At 37.9% G+C, this 17,507-nt stretch overlaps 1 protein-coding gene across 1 annotated transcript in view; it reads right to left on the bottom strand.

The window, feature by feature from the left end:
- Positions 1-17,507, bottom strand: part of LOC145688549 (uncharacterized) — an 89,333-nt gene that overhangs the window by 15,449 nt on the left and 56,377 nt on the right. The window contains exons 2-3 of the mRNA XM_081762945.1: positions 12,223-12,369; positions 7,946-8,219 (exon numbers count right to left, since the gene is read on the bottom strand). Coding sequence (XP_081619071.1) covers positions 8,025-8,219; positions 12,223-12,369 — 342 coding nt within the window. The 3' untranslated portion in view covers positions 7,946-8,024. The remainder of the gene's footprint in view (positions 1-7,945; positions 8,220-12,222; positions 12,370-17,507) is intronic.

The raw sequence follows: 17,507 nt of genomic DNA, 5'->3' as shown, positions 1-17,507 counted from the left end.
CCTCAGAACGCACCGTTCTATTTTTAGCCTAGTCAAGGTCAGCTATAGTTATCAGTTGAACCTAAGGGTCGTAAATATGCAATACATTTCTTTCAACTCCAAAATCTTCCTGCCGAACCAAACGAAAGAAAAGCAATGATCTTTCGACGAACAGTGTTAGGTGAACCAATACGAGTTTATTCTCTGCCGTTAGTAAGATTTTTCTGCATTCCTACTGCACTTACACGGTTTATTTTTTGCACAATTGTTCACAATGACGGGGATAAATGTGAGAATTATTTTTCTTGCATACGACAAACAACAGGTTGCCATAGTCCGACAAATTTCGAAAAACTTTATTTCCCCCCCAAAAAATTTCATTTTCGTCTTCTTTTTCTTTTACTAGTTTGGCACGACAGACACGAAAGTTACCTTGTTGGAATGTTTGTTCCATAAGCTTTCCAACGAGGCATCGCTGATATGTTTGTGACAATTAGGAGCGTGGCCAAGCCTGGCAATGTTAGCCTATACCACAATCTCTCGAGCAAAATACAGGATGATTCACGTTGATTGGATGTTCCGAATTTTTTTCTCCATTCCTATTGTACCTAAACCCGTCATTTTTTATATCATTGTTCCCAATGGCTGGCGTAAATGTGAGAATTTTTTCCTTGCGTACGACAAATACCAGTGTTGCCATAGTTGGACAAATTTGGAAAAAATAATTTTTCCGCAAAAATTTTGATTTTCGTCTTCTTCTTCTTTTACTAGTTTGGCCCGAGAGACACGAAAGTTACCCTGTTGAAATGGGTGTCTCAAAGTTTCCAACGAGGTATAGCTGATATGTTTGTGACAATTAGGGGCATCACCAGACTTGCCAATGTTAGCGTTTACCATAATCTATCGAAAAAATACAGGATGATTCGCGTAGGTTCGGTGTTCAGAATTTTCCCCTCCATTCCTATTAAATCTAAACCCTTCATTTTTTGATATCATTGTCTCCAGTGTATGGCGTAAATCTGAGATTTTTTTGCTTGCGTACGGTATATAACAGCGTTGCAACAGTCTAAAAAAATCTGAAGAAATGTATTTTTGAAAAAAAAAATGATTTTCGTCTTCTTCTTTTACTAGTTTGGTCGAGAGACACGAAAGTTACTTTGCTAAAATGTCCGTTCTATAAGGTTTCTAACGAGGTATGGTATGTTTATGTGTGACATTTAGGGGCGTCGCCAAGCCTGCCAACGTAAGGGTAGACGAAAATTTCTCGGGAAAATAGGAACAGGATGATTCACCTAGATTCTACCTTCCGATTTTTTTTTTACCTAGCTATTGTACCTTTACCCTTCATTTTTTGGTATAATTATTATCAATGTCTGGCCTACAGGTCAGAATATTTTTTCTAGCGTAGGACTAGAAACAGTGTTGCCAGACTCACAAATTTCGGAAAAGATCTTTCACTTTTTTTCCTTTTTCTTCTACGGGTTGGGTACGGTAGCCTCAAAGGTTATCTTACTAAAATCTTTGTTTCATAAGCTTTCCAACAAGGTATAATTCATACCCATGGAAGAATTAGGAGGGATGCTAGGACCGCCAAAGGAAAGGTCTACGATTTTCTTGAAATCCCTGCCCGTCCTGAAAAGGTTAAAATGGGAAGGTCATTAAGTGACATGAATTCCCGCCTATATCTGTGTGCGTTGTGGATTACACGCACAACATTTAATGGGTTTATCAAGAAATACTGAACCCACAGGTTCAGCACCCACATAACTGCATTACTTATGAACAAGGGCGCCCATCAGGGGGGCAAGGTGGGGCGCTCGCCCTCCTAAGAGGAAATTGTACTTGGGAATATTGAAAACCCAATAGAATTTTTACATTACTTACAGAAAATTTGAAACTATTTTCAAAACGTCGCTTATAGTCTACTTGCCCCCCCTTGGAAACCACAACATGGGCGCCCTTGCTTATGAACTCCACACTGAAAAAAATCAGTTTTCCGGACAGCGGGCTCAATTTCCGGCAGGGTCAGTCGGTCTAAAAGGTGTAACAAGTTTTTCAGGCTAGCTATCCTAAATGAGGGTTTTCCTGTGATTTCCTCATTCACACCAGGTAAATGCCGGGATGGTATCTAATTTACAGGCCTCAGGCCGCTTCTTTCCTTATCCGTTCCTTATATCCCTCCCCCGTACCGTGATTGTGTGCTCGCCGAGGATGTTATCCCTCCAACGTGACGTGCTTAAGGCCATAGATGCCGGTAATGGCCATGACTTGTATCAATAAATAAATAAATATTGACGAGCGAGCGCTAGCAAGCGAAGTCGGGTTAGAACGCCGCAATGCACGTTGTATTCGTCCATTATAATTAATAGCAAATAGTAATTGTAAAATTTTCCATTCCGCACACGGCATTTCCAGTCTACTCAGTTCACAAATTACTCACATATCAATATCAATTATTTTTCCGCAACATGAACTCATTCTCTCTATAAACATTGTGTTTTTACGTAGTTTTGATCCCCCGTAATCCTACAGAACCCGAGAAATATATTACATAATTCTTTCGTAAATTTTGCAAATTCAAACTTATAAAATAGGACAGCACCATCGTTTTCTACATACAGTAAACGTTATATATTTTTTTAAAACAATTAGTAGTACAGTCCTCTTTCACACGCATTCATTTTAATCATAAGTAACTGTTTTTATGTTTATGTATTCTACACCTGCATCCATTTATCCAGCGCCGTAACTTAAATTTTTTTTCTTGGGAGGGGGGTAAGCATTAATACGCGTATTTGATGTTCTTAGAAAAAAGTTGTTTCTCTAATTCATGGGCTCCCTCTTTCTCTTACTCTTTATGGGCCCGGGTCGTTAGTTACACCTTTGGGCCCGTTACAAATATGACAAATAAATTAAGGGGACAATATTGACAAATATCAAAGCCATACGAATAAACATTATTTCTAGGGCCCCTAATAGTAAACTTTTTTTTATTGAAAAGGGCCCACGACTCATTTTTGTTTTATTTACCTTTTATGTGTTGTTTTGTTTATGTAATATAGTGGACATATTCGATGCTTCATTTATAATTTCATGTTCGTATCGTATACGGAGTAAGAAAATTTTGTCTTAAAATGGGTCCCCTCGAACGGCGGAGAGCTTCTTTGTTGAAGCATTTGCCCCCTCCCTCCTCAAGTTACGGCCCTGTCACTTATCACATACTTGGCTGGTAGCCAGCCCAAAAAATCTAGGGAAGCCCGGTAGAAGTTTGGGAGGGGGTCCCAATCCAAATGTATTATACTTAATCATCATATTATAGCTCAACGCACAAATTTTCCGGTCGCCAAGTCCCCATTGGCGACTAGAAATTTAAACCTGGCGACCAGTGTTCAGTAGGAATGGTTTCTGCTGAACTCACAGGGCAGCCCATTTTCTTTTTTGTAAGAAAATAATTGTCACTGAGTGAGAGAAAACACGGAATGTGAAGTCTCTCTTTGTCAAACGAAAGGCCGTTTGGGGGGAGGGCGGGCCATCTCAATTTGTACGTGAGAGATACTGGCGACTATTATTTTTGAATTGGCGAGTGCGTCTGACTTTGAAATTTTGCACCCTGTTATAGTTCATTTGCACGCGTGCTGTGAAAATTTTAGGGGCCCAGTAAAAATTTAGAGGGGGCCCGCCCCCTAGACCCCATGGATACGGGCCTGTCACATACTAATATGATGTAGACCTATCATTAATTTTTATGTCTATTATATATTGTGGATCTCCAATTTTTTTGTGGCAACAAGTCTTTCCCGGAGCACATCAAATTTCGCGTGTGGAGATGCTATGTTTTCATACAAATATACAAATATCTCTAAGTATATTACTTCATTAACAGATAATCATTTTTACACATATTTTCTTTACCGGTCTGTTACTCTAGTATAAAATTAATAAGTTGACACCAAATCAGTTGCAAACACTGCTCAACTTACTATCACATTTAGTGACGTCATATTGTGTGGTGCTCTAGTTTTTTTCAACCTAAGATCTCCCGAATTTTTGTACGTGTACGTTCCAAATTCGCAGGCATTACAGTGCAAGGCTGTATTGTCTGGAGTGAGGAACTAGGCAGACCCTGCGGAGGTCACTTGATGATGAAAGCGGTTTGCCCGAAAGGCGTAAACCCGAGTTGTTATAGAATGTCGTTTCCTAACAGAGACAAAGTAACAGGTAATGATTGCCTCGGCGCACAAGGGCGTAAATGGATCGAACCCGATACTTTTATAAAATCCCGTCCGAACGAGGAACGAACCCAGTATCTCACTTGTTATAGTGACTCCTACATTTGGGGTCACATGAACGATGTCGCATACCGCACATCGGTAATATCAGCAGAACAATTCAGAGAAGGAATTTTAACAGTTGCCCAGCACATAAAAGATGCTCTCAACGTGACTGAAGTACGTCGTACGTCGTGTTTGATTATCCAACCAAGGGAGCCAATCCGAACAAGTTTTATAATTTCCAAACATATTTTCGATTTGTTTCATTAAACTTTATTACCAGTACTTTGCAAATTTTCCCCATTAATTTCTCTACATTGACAACTTTCTCACGCCCATGTGGATTTACGAATAAAATTCGAATTAGTGCTACAGTGCGTTGTTTTCTTGTCTAACTCTATCGAAACTTCAAAACATTTTTATATTTATGGAAAGCTTATGAAATTGAAATCAGGTAGACAGTTTAGCAGTTTATACGCCAGTGTCTTAACATTTTTTGAATAAGTCGTATTGATATAAAGAAAGTTTTTTTTTTTTAATTATTATTATAAATACCACAATTTGCGATTCCTGATCCAGTCATGTTTAACTTTCTCGTGATTTTTTTTTAACAGTACACTTCCTTTGTCAACTATTAGAAGCATATCTATTTAGTGGTCAGAGTGGATTAGTTTGTTCACAATCTGCCGTTTTTGCTTGTAAGTCGCAAAATTTAAAGAAGATAAAAAAAAACAAATTTGCAAACAGGGTTGAAAAAACACGTTTTAAAAAAAGAATGTTTTCTTATGTTTAAAGCATGTTTCTTTTAAAAGTTTATAACGTTTAAAACAAAGTACTTTGTTTCAAACAAAAAAAGAACGTTTAAAATGTTTATTTTGTTTAAAACAATAATCTAAATAGGCATATATATTACATTTTTACACGCTCACAGTTATTGCTTGCCATCTATATTCAACCGCTAGATCAAATTTCGGGAACTGCCCTAATCTCGATCCGTCCAAGTGTTCAATTCCGGAGAAAAAAACCGGGATTTTTCCTATCTCCGTTCACGGAATATGTAGTTTAGTTTCTTTGTGTTACGTTCTACTGGTCGTCTGCATTCTTAATCTCCAACGCCCATTGACGCAATTGCTGTGTCAGGGCTTTAAACCTCAATGGCTCAGTCTTAAACCTCAAATTAAGGCTGGAAGATAGTTTTGGTACCAATTTATTCCTGAAGGATGGAGCTTTCCGGCAGTGTGCATTTTATGTATGTGGGGGTACCATCTAGTGGTGGGAGGCTGAATATAGAGTATTTTTTTTGTTTTTTCAACAGTTTTTTGGGGGCCATCCCCCCTCTTGGGGGATAGATTCATTAAAATTGGTACGTGAAGCAATAAAATAGACCACTACATTTTAATATCGTGTATTTGTGCTTCTTGCTTATATGGGGTAGCAGGGAGGGGGCAAAGTTAGCCAATTTTTGAAGTTTGTTTTTTGACGTGAATTAAATTTATTTTTACAACAAACATTAAAAGCTCAGTCCCTAATTAAGCTAGAAAGAGATTTGGTGCCAAAGTATTCCTGAGGGATGAAGCTTTCCGCCCGTATGTATTTTATGTACGTATGTAGGGGGTACATATGTACGGCCGAGAGAGTGAGTATGAAGTTAGTTTTTTTAAATTTTTCATCATTTTTTTTCATCAGACTTTTGGGGCCATTCCTCCGCCCTTTGTGGTACATCCATAAAAATTGGTATGTGAAGCAATGAAGTAGTCCCCTACATGATAGTAACCTGTATGTGTACTTGTTTATAGAGCTAATTTACATTTATTTTCAGGGCGATTCCATATAAGATATATATATATATATATATATATATATATATATATATATATATATATATATATATATATATATATATATTTCACTGAAGTGGTCTAGAAGCATAATTCTTGTTCGTATACATGATGTGTGCAGCAAAAATGACTCGCATATGGACGTGGTACTATGGTGGGGGAGGGGAAAGAATGACTAATTCAATGAATGTTTTTCGGCACATATGTTTTTTTTTAATGTTTTCTACATAAAACGAATTCATTACGCAATGGCAGCAATGGTTACTACTTCTTATATTATTGAAAATGAAAATAAAATGTAAGTTTAACGTCCCACGGTTATGCCGGTTTGGCTAAAGGAGACTGATTATGAGAAGTGAGTGAAATGAAGAAAGTGGGAGGAAACGGGATACCCCGAGAAAACCCACCCACACGGTGTTTGTCCACCACAAAGTTCACACGGCGCGAGCTGGGATCGAACCAGAAACCCCAAGCACCGGAGGTGAATGGTCTACCACTGAGCCACCGCGCCCCCCTTCTTATATTATTGTCACAAGTATATGGCCTACACATTAGCATCATTTTGTCAGCATACGGTGACTCCAAGGGTTGCCAGGGCCCCGCAAAGTGAATATTTTAATATTTTTAAATGATTTTTTATGTCTGTTCTTTTTCTACGAATGCGGCGGAAATTTCACGAGTGTTACCTCGTTGGAATCTGTGGTCTACAAGCTTTCCAACTGTGTATAAATCATGACTCTGTGATAATTAGGGGATCACCAGAGCTCCGAACGTTAGTGTCTGCCATTATGTTAAAATCCCTGGCGGGCGTCTAAAGGTTAATTGTGTTATGCTGTAGACACTAATCATTGTTAGCTATTCATGTTGCAGATAGAGATGTATCTTGAAAACTGTTTAGTTAAAATGCGTCATTTGCTTCTTGTAGGCTAGTCACTGCTCTTTCCTATGAATTGTATTGTATTTGTCAGAGTATTTCTTCTAGCTTATGATGTAAGAACTGTTCATTATTATGGAAATGATAGTGACCAAAAAATACTCAAATTTTGAATTTGTGAATTTGGATCTTAGAATAGTGTATAGTGTGTTTAACCTCCGGTATTCTTGGAAATTAAGAAATATTCAAATGACTTCAATTTCTGTTGGTTTAGTTATACGCACATTAATGTTCAGAATTTCGTTCAGTAATTGCTGTTATAATAAGAATATAACTCAGCTTGTAATTCACTCAATGTACAAATTCTGCGGAGGATGGGTTGTTAGAAAATTAAATTTGCTTCATCAATCTGATATTTTAGTTGTTTTAAACATGTCCAACCACCATCGAAAAAAAAAAAAACGTTTAAAACAATTTGTTTAGAACGTTTAAAACGAACTGAATAAAACAACAGCCCTCGTTTTAAACATGTTTTTAAACACTTCTTTTAAACGCATCAACCCTGTTTGCAAATTGCTTCTAAACCAACTCTGGCCTCCGGTTCATAGGTAGAAATTGTTCCAAATTAGATGTAGAATAACTCCTTTAAACGAATAGGTCGAATTATCCGTCACTGTAAATTTTTAAATTTATATTTTTTTCATTGGTTTTGATTTTATTTTGAGTTTAACGTCTCTTTCAGCAGCCAAGTTATGAGACATGGACCTACAGCATAACGCGGGATCCGAACTACATGAGCTTCTGCCTTTTCTTTTCTTGGTACTGCACGTGCGATAATCAAATTAAACCCTTTCCATATGGTTCTCTTCCTGCAATTTCGGAACGAATTCCTTCCACAGGCAGAGAGAGAAGAAATATTATTAAACATTAGATGTTCAAACACTTAAATTAATGTAAAGAAGATATTCATCATTACAACATACTTATGTACTCTCAAGTGTGTGTTATTTTGTCCACAATGCATCTACCCAGACCAAATTTGTCTTTTGTGTTATTAGCATCTCACGCTTTAGCTTCAAACTTGTAAATATAACCACTCAGTCTTCCCGAAGTCTCAAGAAGCCCAGCGAAAACAGGGCCATCTCCATCTGAACTGCTCTCCGACGATATACTTCTATCACTAGCTGTATCTTCTTGCAAGATAACCGATACTGAATCATTCGTCAAGGACTTAGATGTATCCATTTCAGGAAGCACCTGGAAAAAAGATGTTTCAGTAAGTAGTGCATCTTTCATGTGACCGATAATGTCATTTTCACCTTACAGACCTGTCCGTACTTCCTAGTACCAGTACACATTTAGGTCGATAATACATTATGTATATAATAAATTTATAAAAACAATATATAGAATATGTATACCTATGCATACAAAAGCAAATAAAAATAGCTATAAACTCTAAAAACACCAAAAGAATTAGAAATGAAATGAAATCTTTGAGTTTTACGTCCCACGATTATGCCGGCTAGGCTAAAGGAGACTGTGATTATGAGAAATGAATGAAATGGTGGAATGAAGAAAGTGGAAGGAAACGGGAGAACCCCGAAAAAACCCACGCACACGGTGTTTGTCCACCACAAAGTTCACTTGGCGGGGACTGGGATCGAACCCGGGACCCCAAGCACCAGAGGTCAGAAGAATTAGAACAAGAATGTTCACAATCAAACTTCCAAGAAAGCAAACATAAAATAAAATGTCAATAGTGGAAGTTAAAAATTATTGTAGATCAATGTTGTATATGAATTTTATATCTTAATATTCTATAGTATAATCAATGTAATGATTGATGTATATCACTATGAACTCGTTTATTTATCCTTTCTTCGATGAATTCAATTAGCTCTTACATAACAAGTATTAATTTAACTTCCATCAGAAATTAGTAGGAAGAAACCTCAATCCTTAGTAAAACCACATTAACGTCCGAATATATGCTAGCAAATTTCTCTAGCGAAAGTTCATATCTCAGAGAAATTAAGAAAAAATAAGGATTTAAATGGAGATTAACTTCATTGCTATTAATAATACTCTAACAAGGAGTTTAAGTGCTTGGCTTATTATAAGACGCCACTTCCGAACTTGATATTCGTAATGATCTTCCTCACCTTCCCCAATAACTAATGGAGAGGGTAAGGAGGTGATAATTCTCTATAATCTATCTATTAAAATGCTACAGTACCAATTAGGAGCGACCGAGCTCTAACATATAACCTTAGCTTTCAAACCTTAGATTTACGGTTATTTGTGATTTCACGTTTATAACAAAGACAAATATTTTTAAAAGAGTGTACTTTAAATAAATTACTTAAAGAAATATTTTTCACAAAGTTTATCCTTTTAAATTATTGTTCAAAGGCCTTTGCCTTTTAATAAGCCTTCTCCGAAATAAATGCAAATGAATTGTGCTGCCATCTTTGGAGCTCTTTTAAACTACGTTTATATGTTTATGGCCAATCCTTTCGACAATGAGATCTCGGAAACTACAGGCTCTAGAAAGATGACGTTTTCACCGATCGATTGAAAATTTTATGTAGATTGTCCAGTTCTAATTGAATATTTAAAAAACATGGGCACTATTTCTTTATTACATTTTTACGGGTACATTGGAAGTGTTGAAATTAAAACACAAAAACAAAAGCATCAAATCCGAAGTATTATACATTCCAACACTACACTGTTATATATAGGGGTTGTATATGTCTCAGGCGTTTGTTTCATGGTCAAATAACAATGGAAAAAGGAAGGGTTACCATTTCTCCAGTCTAAGATGAACCTTTTTTTTTGGGGGGGGGGAGTGTTTTGCCCAATGAACACCATATATAACTGACATTATAATGAATTCTGTATGTAATGTATTTGCTTATTAGATACTGCATGCAAGAAGAAATAAAACACTGGTCATATATGAATTAGAAACTCCAACCGGAAGCAGGCTCAAATCTTGCAAACGGCGCGAGATATTAAGAAAAAATAACCCAAAAAAGTCTCCCCTTTATGATACCCCTTGGCTTTTTTTTTAATCAATACGTCATTCACTTTTGTCAGTAAAGGGACATGTACAGATATTGTAAGGAATGATAAGGAGATTTATGCTCATATGCGAATGATGCGCTGTGTACAGAGCGCAGGTTCAGCTAGTACTTGTGTAAAAAGTTCATGACTTCCTCTAGCTGATCTTGGATTCTGTGGATAATATGGATTGCAGTACTTACTCTACTCTGCTCCGTATTCCTTACTTTCAAAGACTGAACCCCGACTCAAGGCGCAGTCTGCCCTACACCTGGTTGGAGATTCTGAACACAAAGTCTTCCCTAAAGGAACCTAAATTGTAAAGATAGGTTTAGATCTGGTTAGGTTAATCAGCCATCTTTCCTGGCCGAGACTCCTAGTTTCCTTGCACTCAAGGATGAGTTAGTAGGCAAAGGTCTCCCTTATACTTTCGGACACGAAACTCGCAATGAAAAAAAAAAATACTAGATAAACAGCAGCTATATATGCTGGTATCGTCTTAATAGGGAATCGAACCCAATCGCAACTGTATTCATTACAGAAAGATCCTCCAGTATTCGGAGAGATTTAGTTCCCTAAGCCTGCCGAGCTCGCTCATTCTCGAGGCAGACCCCATGAGACCGCTTACATACTATCTCTTCTAAGAACAACAATTAATCCACTAGTCTTCGTTTAGATGTAGGATTATAAACTAAATATCTGGTGTAGTAAAAAGTAATCCATTATTTTGGCATGACATTTAAGGCTTGACTTACCATAGTTAGAATGGTCCGATTTAGGTCACATATGCGCCGTTTTGTTCGATAACGTGTTGCCATTTGGAAGGTAATATCGTGATGCCTCTCTCATAGAAGCCCTTGTCCCTAGTGGCAAGAAATTGAGACAGTCGATTTTCACATGCCTCTCTTGAAGCAACTTTTTCACCATCAAACGTGTTCGCTATGGACAGAAACAGATGGTAATCACTCAGTGCCAGGTCCGGACTATAAGGTGGATGCATAAGAACCTCACAACCAAGCTTCCGGAGCTTCTGGCGAGTCACTATCGATGTGTGTGTCCTGGCGTTCTCCTGGTGGAACACAATGCCTCTCCTATTGGCCAAAGCTGGCGACTTTTGGGCGATTGCTGCCTTCAGACGGTCCAATTGTTGACAGTACAGTTCCGAGTTAAGGATTTGGCCGTAAGGGAGCAGCTCATAGTAGATTCCCTGCCGATCCCACCAAACACACAGCAAAACCTACCTGGCCGTCAATTCTGGCTTGGGCCCCGTTTGCGCCGGCTCACCGCACTTCGACCACGACCGTTTTCGCGTGACATTGTCGTAAGTTATCCACTTTTCATCGCCGGGTCGATTTTGTTGCGATTCAGCAGTGATTCGCAGATGGAAATTCGGTCCATGAGGTTTTTTGCGTTAACTCGTGTGGCACCCATGCATCAAGCTTCTTTTTGTATCCAGCCTTATGCAAATGGTTCCACACGGTTTTTTGTGAAATGTTTAGCTCTTGGGCAATCGACACAGTACTTACATGACGGTCGGATGCGACAATGTCCATGATTTTATCGACATTTTCGACACTTGGCCTTCTAGTGCGTGGTGCATCTTTAACGCCAGAATTACCGGAACGGAATCGACGAAACCAAAATTGCGCGTGATTGGCTGTTACAGTATCAGAACCATAAACACTATTCACATTTGCAGCCGCTTGGCTTGCGTTTTCGCCTTTATGGAAGAAAAACTGTAAAATTCTGCGTATTTTCTCTTTGCTAGTGTCCATTTTGACTCGCGCTCACATAACACTGAGTCAACTCATCACAACTATCTGAACAGTGTTTGTAGTACGCAATCTCATCGTTTGAACGCCACCTTGTTGAACCCGATCAGACTTATACAACGCGAGATGCAGATCACTGAAGTCATCTATTGGCAAAATAATGGATTACTTTTTACTACACCAGATATAAACATCCCAATATTTCTATCTGCATTTTTTCTATCTAACAGCTGAAGTTTACTTCAGTGGGAAAACTATTGTATCAGACCTCTGATCCGAATTACAAACAGTAACTAAGTTAAAGAAAGATTTCTACAACGCAGTTCACTTTCTGCATTGTAGAGCCTGGCCGATACAATCGAGACCTTGACTGCTTAGGACTCTCGTAATACACAGGGACAAACAATAGAGAAGCTTGCCTTTTTGTACGTTTTCACCTCCAGAAAAAAAATTAAAAAAAGATCCCTTCGAAGCACAACCATTCCACGCCAGCAGTTAGGTGAAGAGACAGTAGGAGTAGGTGGACTAACAAACTGTATTCCATTCGATTGCCTCACAACTGGCTCCTAAAAAGATTCAAAAAACAAGCGAAATAAGTTATGAATCTAACTAACGTATATGGTTTGAAAATACTTAAGATGGGATTACAATTTAATATATACAGTAACTTACATGATAAATATGATAACCATAACTTAACACCATTATACAATGTATATAAATATGTTCCAGGCCTAGAAAAATAGGTTAAAATTAAACATACTCCGCCTTATGCAGAGTCGTTTTATCATGATTAGCGCCATATTAAAGGCCTGACTACTGCAAGAAACATATGTCAGTCGAACTCTTTAGCATGGCACTAATCACGCATCCCAGAGACTCTGCATAAGGCACATTATTATAAGATTTAACCCTTTGAATACCAATTTTTTTAATGTGAACATTCTTTTATATACACGCCTCCTTTAATGAGGGATATTCCTGACACCTGTACACAGTTGTGGAAACTAAACACAGTCTTCTAGCCACATCTGACCCGATGGGAGAACACGCATTTTTTTAAGAATTTTCTAAAAAACAAATTTCCAACGATGTTTGAATTATTTGCATGGGACTCATGTATCCCGTTGGTAGTCAAAGGGTTAATACAGTACTAGAATATATTTATAAATAATATAAACAGCATGGTTAGGTTAAGAATTATACTTTGCATGTATAACAACTATAAAAAGAGAAAAAGAAAAAAAATATTCTTATTTCTATTTCGAATATTTCAGTCTATAGTCCGCAACAGTCTTGAAAGTTTTAAGTAACACAACATACTTCACAATCACTCTGAACACAAAACAAAAATTATTTAAATTTAATCATATTTTAGATCTTTCGGAACCATGTATAATTATTTCCTTATATCACAACGTATGAAAAAGAAACCTTCCCGATAATCAATTGATTTTTTTGCTTCACTAATCCATTTTGTCACTAAGTATTTCTTCACTGCACCACTGTTCATTATATATACAGAGGCGGATCCAAGATATGACCATTAGAGTGCATCGAATTTCCACTTTTTTTGAAATCAGCTTAACCTTAGTGATATCTTTTTGCGAAATGGGCTCCATATAACATGTAAAAAATTGCAAGTCGATTGGTGAATATCTTTAGGTGCCACCAACGGCCGAAAATTTTTAAATTTTGTTAAAAAATAAATGTTATTTTTAAAAATGTAAAATATGTACTTTTATAAAATATGGTTATCCTATGTGGTTTTGTTTCTGTAAAAAGTCTATATTTTACGTGAAAAAAATTTCAGCTTGATGAATCAAGTAATTCAGGTGCCACCAATGGCTTAAAATATGGACAATTGTGTCCCTACTTTTTTCATTTCTTATTGCATGGTTTGTGATTCATCTGGATCGTTAATTAGATAAGAAATATTTTGTTTTACATCTGCAGCTCTTTGCTTATTTCCAAACATTAATGTTGGAAATAACCCAGAACTCACCACGAGGAGGTGGCTGCAGTTTGAGGTCCACCCACGTGCCCACCTGTATATGCTCGTACTAATGTTGCATATGGTAGTGCAAGTTCATATCGTTACTCTTTTACTTCAAATTGTTTTTGTATTAAATTCTGGTATGTTTTTTTTCTTGATTGTAGTGTTGCTAAGACAAATCTATGTCGTGCTTCTTGCCCACATACCGCTGATACCGCTTGTCACCAACTTCACCATTCTTTCTACAGCTCGATTGTGACAGGGTAAGGATGTAATAGATTCATCAACCATTGGAGCCGACTTTACATATTCTCTTAGCTTATGCAGGCTCAAGTGTTTTGTCAGTGGTGGCTCCATCAGCGTGCATGTTGACCAATTAATCATATGAACATAGTTTGTCGCTTCTAAGTTGATTTCAGGGACGACGAATTCTCGTTCCGGTACGCGATCACCAGATTGGGTCGTTTGGCTTACTTTTAGAACTCTCCTCCAGCCAAGTTCTCGTACTTATGTCCATGAACCTGGCCCCACCCACATCGGCACTAATTTTAAAACATATGCCAAAAATTAGTGCCCAATTAGTGCTGACGACATGTAACGTTAAAAAAATTTGTGCTGTTACAGAGACTTCAAAAAACAAAAAAGATTTTGGGTGGGGCTAGGTTCACGCTAGCCCCACCCACTCAACCGAACGAGATGAAACCTATGCACAATGTTAGTGTTAAATTAGTGCTGCCGATGCCGCATAAAAAGAAAATTAGTGCCATTATCAGTAGGCCAAATATATTCGAAAATCTAATATGGCGGCATCATCAAAGAAAACAATCGATCCTCATTTTTATCATATTATATTTGGTCTAGGAATTAATTCGTGCGGTTGGTACGCACACATTGAAGCTGTAGTACAAACACAAAATACATAAATACGTTAAGAAAAATATTGTCCATCGCTAGCCACCACTTTCGCCCATCTGTCAGGCAATGTACGGATTCCGTGGCGAAAGAAGTCATCATCCTTGGAAGCGATCCAGTCAGAGACCCATGTTTCGATATCTTCTGAAGAAGTAAACCGCTGTCCAATCAAATCGTTGTTCATGCAATCGAACAAGTAGTAGTCCGAAGGAGCAACGTCTGGTGAATACGGCGGGTGGGGTAAAACTTCCTATCCGACATTTTCTAAATAGGTTTTGACCGGTTTTGCGACATGTGGGCGAGCGTTATCATGTTGAACAATAAGTTTATCATGTCTGTTCTCCCATTCTGGTCGTGTTCTGGCCAGAGCTTGCTTCAAACGCATTAATTGTCGTCGATAACGTTCTCCATTCATAGTTTCACCCGGTTGCAGCAGCTCATAGTACACCACACCTTTCATATCCCACCATATGCACAGCATAACCTTTGCACAGTGAATATCTCGTTTTGGTTGTGATGGACCTGGTTCACCTGGTTTCACCCAGGCCTTTTTTCGTTTAGGGTTCTCGTAATGGATCCACTTCTCATCACCCGTAATAATTCGATGCAGAAACCCCTTTCTGCTCTGTCGTTGAAGCAGCAATTCGCAAATGGTTTTTCGTCTTTCAACGTCTCTGTCTTTCAATTCATGTGGAACCCAATGTGACATCTTTTGAATCATTCCCATGGCTTTCAAGCGTTTGGAGACTGTTGTTTGATCAACGCCTAATGCTGTCAATTCTTCGTCTTGAAATTTTTTTGGCTGTCCAGCTCGCTCTTGGTCTGCCAAGCCGAAATCACCACTTCTAAACCGTGCAAACCACTTCTGACACGTTCGCTCAGCTAGAGCATGGTCACCATACACTTCCACCAAAATACGATGACTTTCAGTCGCACTTTTCTGCATGTTAAAGTAATGCAGCAGGACACCCCGCAAAAACACTTTATCAGGCACAAATTGCGCCATGTTCACTTAACTACAAACTGGTGTTGTTGACGCTTTAATCCACTGCCCTATACTACGAACGATACGCGATGACAGGGGTTTGCAACACATGTGTGGATACACGGAACTGTGGGACGCTCCGTTCGTTGCGCCATCCCTTGTCCACCCGCACGAATTAATTCCTAGACCAAATACATAGCACTAATTTTCTTTCTATGCGGTATCGTCAGCACTAATTTTTGGCACAGTTTACAAAATCAGTGCTATTACACTAACTGCTAAAACCGCACTAATGTTTCCTTTATTGCTTATCTGGAGGTGCTGAGTTATATGTCATGAATCTCCCATATGAAATACATGGGGATATTTTATTGTTCCAAATCCTATCACATTCGAAAGCACTAATTACCTCTAATAGTGCAATTGTTAGTGATTCGTAAGTGCTTCGTAGTGCACCAACAACTGAAGTTAATGCTTTATTAGTATAGGTGCTACAAATAAAATAGGTTTGAACGTTAGGGTGAAGTTAGTTGTTCCACTTCAAGTTCTAACTAAAAATGAGTGGCATTCGTTAGTACATTGTTAGTGCTTCAAAAAACTAACAGTTGCAATAATGTTGGATTATTAGTTTAGTTATGGCCAATTACATGTCACGAAATTCACATAACAAATGTATGGGGAATTTTTCATTGCATTGATTCCCGCCAAATTCATATGCATTAATAATCTCTTCTAAGGAAATCGTTAATGCATTTTTAGTTCTTCTTTGTGTACCAACACCTAATGTTAGTGTTTCGTTAGTATTGGCCGTGCGTCAACTTGGCGCCCCCACTTCAAGTACTAACGAAAATATTAGTACCATTCCTTAGTGCATCTTTAGTGGTTGTATGAAACACTAACAATTTCGTTAGTGCTTCACTGTTAGTGTATTTATGTCCAATTACTTGTCAGAAAACACAGATAAGAAATGTATGTTGAATTTTTCATTCCGTCAAATTTCCGCCAAATTCAAAAGCACTAATGATCTCTTCTAGTGCAATCGTAAGTGCATCATTAGTACTTCTTATTGCAGCAACCACTAACGCTAGTGCTTCATTCGTGTAGGTGCTAAAAGTAAAATATCTTTCGAGGTTTGCTTAAACTCCCCCTCCCCGAAAAAATTAGTGATATTCATTAGTATATCGATAGTGCTTCCATTAAGCTCTAACAGCTTGTATGGAATTTGATGTTTCTGAAGTTGTCCCTTCAATAAAAATCTTCAATAAATCACAATATATGGTAGCACTAACGTTAATGCTTAGTACGTTTAAATGCACTAACAATGCTATAACGATTGACGTTAACCCCATGTTTCTACATCAATTTGTATAGATATGGATATTTCTGGAGTTGTCACCCAACCAAAAATCTCCAATAACTCGTAAACTCTGATACCACTAACGTTAGTGCTTAATGCGTTTACGCGCATTAAGGATGCACTAAGGATTGCCATTATCCCCAAATTTCTACGTCAATTTATATGGAATTTGATATTTTTGAAGTTGGCCCCCACCAAAAATCTTCAATAACTCGTAAACTCCGATATCACTAACGTTAGTGCTTAGTGCGTTTAGTGGACTAATGATGCACTAACAATTGCGACGTTTGTTGTAATTTGGAAGGTGGGAGACAAACTTCAGACACGTCACATAGAAAGAATATTAGTGCTATGTATAAACGTGCTTGTACGTAGTTGGCTCCCATCTCTTCGAAATTACACCAAACGTCACACATCGTTAGTGCGTTGTTAGTGCACTTAAACGCACTAGGGA

The sequence above is a fragment of the Thermobia domestica genome, chromosome 6 (assembly GCF_964235325.1).
Source record: "Thermobia domestica chromosome 6, izTheDome1.hap1.1, whole genome shotgun sequence".
Classification (NCBI taxonomy): domain Eukaryota; kingdom Metazoa; phylum Arthropoda; class Insecta; order Zygentoma; family Lepismatidae; genus Thermobia; species Thermobia domestica.
This window is presented reverse-complemented; position numbering and strand designations above follow the sequence as displayed.